We start from the raw sequence: 8,416 nt of genomic DNA, 5'->3' as shown, positions 1-8,416 counted from the left end.
GATATTATAAACTATTAATATAAATTCATTAATAATAAATAAGGTTTATTGTATTATAATTCCTTTTATTTAATATTTGTTTGAATTGTTTGTGTTTTTCTTTCACTTTTATTTTTGTTTTTTAATTTCTTATTTTTTTGTTTTTATTTGTCGTATCTTCATTGTCATAGTCTTGTACTACTATTTGTTAATTCTTTTCATAAGGTCTATTGACTCTCATTCATATGCCTTATTGTATGTTCTATAAAAATAATAAAGGGACAGATGCTTTGTTAGTAATAGATGGAATGAAATTATCGTTTCATAACACTTTTAAATAACTTTATTTATTATAAATTTCATTAAGAGAAACAGTATTACTTTTTTATGTATATAATCCTATTCATCTCTTTCTTTAACCTCCATTGTTAGCTTTTTGTTTACTGTATAAAATTTAGTTGTCGATTCACTTTTATTCTTAAACTATTTACCAGCTTTTTCAATTCAAACAAGTACCTTTTTTAATGTTAGAAAACCACTTATTATTGTATATTTTGGTTATGTCTTTGAGTTGTCAAATGCTTTGTCGGAGTTAAGTATCAACGAATAACCTTTCATTTTTTCATGAAGAAGTCAAAAACACAGAAATGAAAAGACACAATCTCTTTTGATAATCTCCTCTTATCAACTCTTACTTTTTTCTTTGTTTTTCTTTAAAGATTTGTTTTAGTATTTGAAAAACAATAACATAACAAGAATGTTATTTTCATATAGTTTAGTTAATTCTAAACTTTTTTAAAAATGAAATAGTTTCGTTTAGTTTAAATAATATAATTTCCAAATCAAAATGAACGTTATTTTTGTATAAAATGTTTTTTACTTATCTGTGATTTTAAAGAAGTATTATGCATCAAAATTTTTTTAATTAACAAGTTTTTTTAACTAAAACAAAATCAATTTGTTAATTTTAAATAAGTAAAAATATCTTTTTTTTATTCAATGGTTATGAAGAGAAGTTACTCTTTTTCAAATGAATTAAAAAGAAGATATTAAATAAGATCTTATTAACAATTAATTACTAACTTTTATTTGAGACTTTAAGAATATCAGATTTTTAGAATGAGAAAACAAAAGGATGAGTTTATTTCTTAGTTATATAAACCAAATAAAATATTAGTTATTCTATTATTTTGTATTAAAATTACACTAGAAATAAACAAAATTCCATGATTTACTAAAATGATATTAATTATTTCCTTCAATTAATAAAAAATGTTTAAAGCATATCATTGTCTTACTTAATGATAGAAAACTACATACCAAAGCTAAGTCATATTCTTTACATTCAAAGCTAAGTATTATAATTAGAAACAATTTGTCTTTTAAAAAAAATATTTTAAATTAATTTAGAAATAACTAAGAGAGAAAGATTCAATTCTAAAATAAGGAAGTTGTATACTTTCTAATTCTAACTATTTTCTTTATTAATAAATAAACTTAAAAATTTATGAAAAAGATTCTTCTTTTTGGTTATTTAATGGGGTTATCTTTCTGAATATATTTATGACATGGTCATTGTATTTAAATAGAAAACAATTTCAATAATATAAGATGTACTATAGAAAAACAAAACTGACATTCAATCAAATTGATTGAATGAATTAAGAAAAAACAAAAAAATCGATTTAAGTTTCCATAGAAGGTTCTACCTTTTTTTTCTGGGAAGATTTTTTCTCATCAATTCTTACTTTTGGGTATATTTTCTTGATACTACCAAGGGGGTGGTTAGACATACAATAATAGATAATTCCTCGCTCTTTTATACTTTTTTTAACTTAGGTTGTTTTCAGAACTACTTGGTACCAATAATTTGAGAATAAAATAAACTTAATAACAATATAGTTCGTGATTGAATGAATCTGTAAACTAGTATTTCAAACTTAGTTGAATGAGTGTAATAAATGCTTGTACAATTACTAAGCCTAACTTCTGTCCTTTGTGTGGAAGTTCTTGGAATGAGGGGTGTTATTGTCAAAATCCTCAATGTGGGTGTTTATGGGCGCCATGTGAAAATCACCCAAATAATCCAGTTTTTTATCAAACCCCCTTAGAAACTCCAAGAAGTGGAAATAACACCCCACCCCATATTATTGTCCCTGAACAAAGTATTTCTCCTAGACCTGCATTTTTATCACTTCCAAGACCAACAAAACTTGCCCCAAAACCTTCTTTTATTCCTCCAAAACCACAATCAAACGCACCTCGTTTTAAAGTTAGAAGTTCACGTGAATCTCCTCGTTTAGAACAACCAAAAAGTGAACTTGGAACACCAAGAGAAGGAATAAAAAGCCCAAGAGTAATTGGTAAGGAAAAACGACGACTTAGTGGTGGATCAGTTGATTTAAAAAGTGAAACTAGCTTAGAAGAAACAGACAGAATAACAGAAACAAAAAGAAGGTCGTCATCATTAAATTCAGATTGTGATGTTGAAGTTGATGAATTTGGTGATATGTTATGTTCTCGTTGTGGAAGACCTGTATATGAAAATGGGATAAAAGCAAATCAATGTGTATTTCATGCAGAATGTTTCACTTGTGAAAGATGTGGATTACGATTTAATGAACGAAGAAAACCATTATATTATCATAAAAAGTGTATTTGTTCATCATGTTATTTGAAAACATGTCCTAAATGTGATTTGTGTTTAAAACCTATTACAGGAGCTTATGTACGTACAGACAAAAAGAAATTTCATAAAGAATGTTTTATTTGTTGTAACTGTCATAATGAAATAACAACAAAATACTTTGTTACTAATAAAGGTTTTACGTGTCTAAATTGTATAGAGAAAAAATGACTTAAATATTTTTCATTTTAACATAGTCTTCTATTGAAATTGTCTCTTTAATTTTCAATTGAATCAATAGCTTTTTGTTTTCATGTTGTTCTGATGTTTTTGATAAAAAAGAACGAAACATTGATTACAAGATAGGTGTCAATCTACATCATCTGATGACGAATCAAAATCTTCATATTCTGAGGCATTAATCATTTCTCTAGAATTAAATCCAAAACTACTTTTAGAAAGTTCTATTTGATGGAAACATACACACATAATAAGAACAACAAATGTATTTACAAGTTTCATTAAACATATAGGAATTGCTATAATGGATGAGAAGAGATAAAATAATTAAATAAAACAAACGTTCATTATTATGAGAATTTGTTTGTAAAAATAATTGTATTAAACAGACAGAAGTAATAATACTTGTAAATGAAGTTAAAAATATTAATCTTTTTCTATTAATTGGGTTCATTACTTCTGTGAAAGAAAAAAATTCATTTAAAAGAATCCAAAAGATTAATATTAATTGAAGTAAGTCTCTAATAGATTTAAAGTTATTAATAAGTGAAGTAGTTGTTGCAACTAATGGAGAATATTGATGAACTAAATTAGAGAAAAAGTAAAGTAGTAAAGCAGAAAGATACAAAATAAATAATATAGAGCGTAATATCCATTGAAGAATTGGATATTTTTCTTTAATTGCCAAAAAACGTAAATGGTCAACATGAAAAAAGATCCAAATGAATACTATAAAAATATAAAATTCCATCAATACATTGTCTAAATAATCCATCCAAGTATAATTTTTATAAAAACTTAATGAAATTATTGGATTAGTAAAGAGAATTACACTAAATAATAATAAAGTATTTAGTCCAGTATATATTGTCCAATGACAGGTATAAATTGTAATAATACAATAAAAAACAAATGAAATAAATACTATAAATACTAATGTTATTGTTAAAATCAAACTAAACAATGTTTGATTTCTAATTGCAGTTGATACACCTAAAGAAACTTTATAATCTGTTGTATTAAAAACATTATTAATATCTTCAATTGATATAACAATTAAATATTCTCCATCTTGAACTGCATTATCAGAAACAAATATAATATCATCACACTTATTAAGAAAACACCTAGTTGAATATGTTTGATTATGTAAATGAACAGTATCATATATTCCTTGAATGATATGTAACTGTGTTTGAGCATTAAACTCAATATTTTGGTTAACATTGTCTTGTGGCTCTAGTGTTAAATATACCTCAAGCCAATGATCATATTTTTCGATGTTTAAGTTCTCAACAAGTACATAATTTCCATTATGATAATATGAATTATTTATAATACTAGGTGATTTATTTCTAATTATTAATGACCTATTATAATATATGGAAATTCCTATTGATGTAATTAATAAAAAGAAAACAGTAATTCCAATTATTACAAAATGATGCCTTTTCATTTTGTCAATAACCAACTCGTTTTCCATTAAAAAATGATGATTGATTCATTTCAAGTTTATCATGGAAAAACCATTTTTCTGAATTAAATTAACTTAACTTATTTTGTTTTTTGTGTAGTTTTTTTAATAAAAAAAAAATCAATTTAGAATTTTAAAAAAAGAAAAAAGAAAAAATCTTGAATAATAAAAAGGATAAAAAACCTTTTCAAATGTATATCATTTCTCAATTTAATGACTCATTCAAAGTACCACCCAACAAATTAGAACATATTATTGTTAGTATTATTGATTCAATAAATACCAAATACCAAAATAAAGTTTGTTTATTAATCAATAAAAAGAAATAACGTTATTAAATTGAAAAATTAGATGATTGAAGGAAAAGGAATTGGAGTGACATTATATGATATTGTTAGTATGACAACACCAACTATTGCTATTGGAACAGGTGATGTATATTATGAAGTTGTATTCAATTTCATTATCTTTTCTCCATTTCAAGGTGAATTAATTGAAGGGAGAGTATTAAGAAGTCTTCCAAGTGGAATTCAAGTTACACTTAGTTTTACAGATTCAGTTTTCATCGACCAATGTTATTTTCCAGCCAATAGTGACTTGTTTGTTAATTTTTTATTTTAATTTCACATTTTTACATTGTAGTGATGAAGATGAACAACTTTGGTATTGGAATTATGATGGAACTAAACTTCCATTATACATTAATTCAACTATTAGGTTTAAAGTTCATCACGTTATAATGAAAAAACAAGAAAGCGTTAAACCAGTTGTTGTTCCACAAACAACTCTTATGTCTAATAATTTAAAACAACAAAAAGATGAAAAAGGAGAAAAACCAAATGAAGAAAAAAAAGATATAAAAAAAGAAGAAACAAAAACTGATGAACAAACACAACAAGACTTTAATCAAGAAGAGAATGAAGAAGAGAAATTACCATTAAGAATTTATGGTAGAATTAATGAAAGTGGTCTTGGACTTACAACATGGTGGAGTTAAATGATTGAAAATAAAATAAATTCTTTTTGAATTTAACAAATTTGATGTTTTTGTTTTATTAAGGAATCACTTTCACTTTTTTATATTTTTGAGTTCATCAAATACTTTTGATAAGATTATATCTTATTAATGTTAATGAGTTGATAATTATAGTATCTCTTTATGAATTGATTTCTAAAGTCTCAAAGAAATATTAATGGGTTGAATTTACTTAATTACTGAGAAATAGTATATGAAAATATATTAAAAGATGAATTATTTTAACCATTTAATTATAGAATTATATTAATATGTCTAATTAACCTAAAAATAGTTATAAAATAGTTATTTTTACTAAAAGAATAATAAAATAAATTAAGTAATATTAACATAAAAAAGAAGGAAAAAGTCTATTTTTGTGATTTAGTCAACAGGACGAATTAAAAAAAAAAGAATATTCCTCAAAAAACCGAAGAGTTGGTTCAATTCTCATTAATATAATACAAAGAATTTTGTGCGTCAGCAAATTGAATACGATCTTTAAAATAATTACTACGGATGTTGGAAATGTTCGTACAAATTATTCTTTTTATAACATTTATTAATGAGATAATAGCTAGTGATATTGTTGAAGAACAAAAGAAAGAAGGATATCCATGGTGTGATATTGATAAGAATATGTCATGGTGTGATATAAATGACGATGGAATTATTTATCTAATAGAAGACAATGAAAAGGCATGTTATTATGATGAAGATAAATGGAGAGGATGGATGAGTAGATGTAATGAAAGTAATGGGATATGGAAATATGATGAATTTGTTATCCAGAAAGATTGTTGTGGAAAAGATTATCAAGAAGCACCGTATAATAATGAATTAGTAATTATGGACACAGTTCGTGATACAAACAAAGTTATTAAATTTAGTGCACAAACAACAGCATATTCAAGAGAATATCTAAACCTTACAATATATGAAACATTTAAAGATGTTCAATTAAAATTTCTATTAGAATATATGTTAGAGAATAGTGTTATTTCATTATCACGTTCAACTGAAAATAATGAAAGAAATCCAAGTATTTTTGAAATATATTCAAATTCATTTGAAATAAAAATATTAGAAACAAGTCAGCCAGAATATGTTTTATTAAAATATAATAAAGTTATAACACCATTTGTTAAAGTAACAGGAGAGGCAAATATAATAGTTGAAGATAATATAATTCAAGAAAATGATCCATGTGAATATAGATTTACTTCAAGTAAAGATATTGAATTATTTAATACAATTAATTCAAATAATAAAATAGAAATAATGTGTTCATTTAATGAATATAAAAGAATGGCAGTATGTGGTAAAAATGTAGAAATAATTTCAAATTGTAATTGTGAATATGAAAATCATGAGTATCTTAATAATATGGTTGATTGTTCATATTTTAATGAAGAATTAATTTTTTTTATTCATGAAAGTCAAATTGAAACACCATTTCAAACAAGATGGAAAAGTTTTACAACAAATGGAAATCCAACAACATTTTATATTGAAAAAGGAAGAAATATAACATTTATTGGTGATGTATATCTTCCAAAAACACCAGTTTATTTTGAATATGGAAAAGTAATTTTTGAAGGAACAATTTATTTTAGTGATGAAGATGGATTATGTGATTTAGGAGAATATAATATAAATAAAGTTAATATTGATAAAGTTACAAATAATAGACATATTCTTTTTGTTGGTAAATGTGGTATGGGACATGAAAATTGTCAAAATTTCATTAATAACAATAAATTTAAAGAAGTTAAATGTGGAGGAAGTCAATCAAGAATATTAAAAGAAAGTAGTCAATTAAAATGTGAATGTGAACAAGAAAATGAACTAAATTATATTCAAAGTGATTGTGAATTATTTTCTATTCATAAAGAATATTCATATGATTTATTTATTAATTATAATTATAATGGAGGAAATAATATAAGGTATTGGAATTCAATTACTGTTAATAATAATAGTATTGTATTTAATGGTTCTAAAACTATTGTTAAAAAAATTTGTGACTTTACTAAAGTAGAAAGATTAGATTTATTTGGTTATTTAAGTTGTAAAGAACTTCATTTAAAATCAACAACTAGAATTATTGGACATGAAAATACTGAATTAAATACTTATTCTATATTTATTGATGGTAAAGTTAATAATTTAAATAAAGATGCTCTTATTCAAATAGGAAAAGGAAAGTTTTTATCTGATGGTTCTACATTATTTACTTTTACTGAAGAAATTACAGAATGTTTTGAATTAGTAAGTTCATTACAAGAATTAAGTAATTCAATTAATTCAGATAAAATAAATCAAGAAGGAAAGAAATATATTAATGTTCAAGTAATAGATAAGATTGTAAGAATTTGTCCATATGAAAAAATAGATAAACAAGTAAAATGTGATGTAATAGAAAATACATTCAAAACATTTAATTATGAACAATGTCCATGTAATGGAGAATATTGTTATTTTTATTTAGATAATTTAAAATATAATTCTTTATATTTAGATGAAACAAATAAAATTACTGGTAATATTGTTTTATCAAAAAATTTTACTATTAATTCTATTAGAGGAGAAGCTTTTATTTATAATATTCTTTTTGATGACACTCATTCTAATTATGTTACTTCTATTAATGGTAATTGTATTTTATCTTATACTTCTCATATTCCTCAAACCTTTATTTTAAATGGAAAATTAACACTCTCTAAAACAACTTCTGCTCATATTATTTCAAATACAAATAGAAGTTCTATTGTTTTTCAAAATGAACCTTCTTATCTTAAATTAGATGCTTATGTTAGTACTTCTGTTGAAATGATAAATGGAATAGTTCAAATGGGAAATAGAAGATTAAATGATATGAATGGTATTGTTATTTCAAATTCATATAAAGGTTGTTTAATTGGCTATTTTGAAGAACATAAATTTTCTTGTATTACTTGTTCTGATGGTCTGTTTACAAATAACTGTTCTTCTTCTACTAATGTTTTATATTGTCAATCTTATAATTCATTGAATCAATGTATTGAATGTGTTAATGGTTATTTTCTTAGCGATAATTGTT

At 23.8% G+C, this 8,416-nt stretch overlaps 4 protein-coding genes across 4 annotated transcripts; 3 read left to right on the top strand and 1 right to left on the bottom strand.

The window, feature by feature from the left end:
• Positions 1–1,927: 1,927 nt before the first annotated feature.
• ENU1_112190 (LIM zinc finger domain containing protein) lies at positions 1,928–2,836 on the top strand (the record flags this gene model as incomplete). The annotated part of the gene is made up of 1 exon (XM_008859582.1): positions 1,928–2,836. The coding sequence occupies one exon, from the start codon at positions 1,928–1,930 to the stop codon at positions 2,834–2,836; it is 909 nt and encodes a 302-aa protein (XP_008857804.1).
• A 138-nt stretch (positions 2,837–2,974) lies between these two features.
• ENU1_112180 (hypothetical protein) lies at positions 2,975–4,328 on the bottom strand (the record flags this gene model as incomplete). Its single annotated transcript, XM_008859581.1, has 2 exons — positions 2,975–3,144; positions 3,188–4,328. 2 exons carry the CDS (start codon positions 4,326–4,328, stop codon positions 2,975–2,977), a joined length of 1,311 nt encoding a protein of 436 aa, XP_008857803.1.
• Positions 4,329–4,510: 182 nt separating this feature from the next.
• On the top strand, positions 4,511–5,316 carry ENU1_112170 (DNA-directed RNA polymerase III subunit, putative; the record flags this gene model as incomplete). Its single annotated transcript, XM_008859580.1, has 3 exons — positions 4,511–4,618; positions 4,671–4,918; positions 4,962–5,316. 3 exons carry the CDS (start codon positions 4,511–4,513, stop codon positions 5,314–5,316), a joined length of 711 nt encoding a protein of 236 aa, XP_008857802.1.
• Positions 5,317–5,862: 546 nt separating this feature from the next.
• On the top strand, positions 5,863–8,392 carry ENU1_112160 (tyrosine kinase, putative; the record flags this gene model as incomplete). Its single annotated transcript, XM_008859579.1, has 1 exon — positions 5,863–8,392. A coding segment is annotated over one exon (2,530 nt), but the record flags the coding sequence as incomplete, so codon positions are not given.
• Between the last annotated feature and the right edge of the window lie 24 nt (positions 8,393–8,416).

The sequence above is a fragment of the Entamoeba nuttalli genome, assembly GCF_000257125.1.
Source record: "Entamoeba nuttalli P19 unplaced genomic scaffold asmbl_4752, whole genome shotgun sequence".
NCBI classification, from domain to species: Eukaryota; Evosea; order Mastigamoebida; family Endamoebidae; genus Entamoeba; species Entamoeba nuttalli.
The sequence above is the reverse complement of the archived record's forward strand: the minus strand, read 5'-3'. Positions and strand labels throughout refer to the sequence as shown.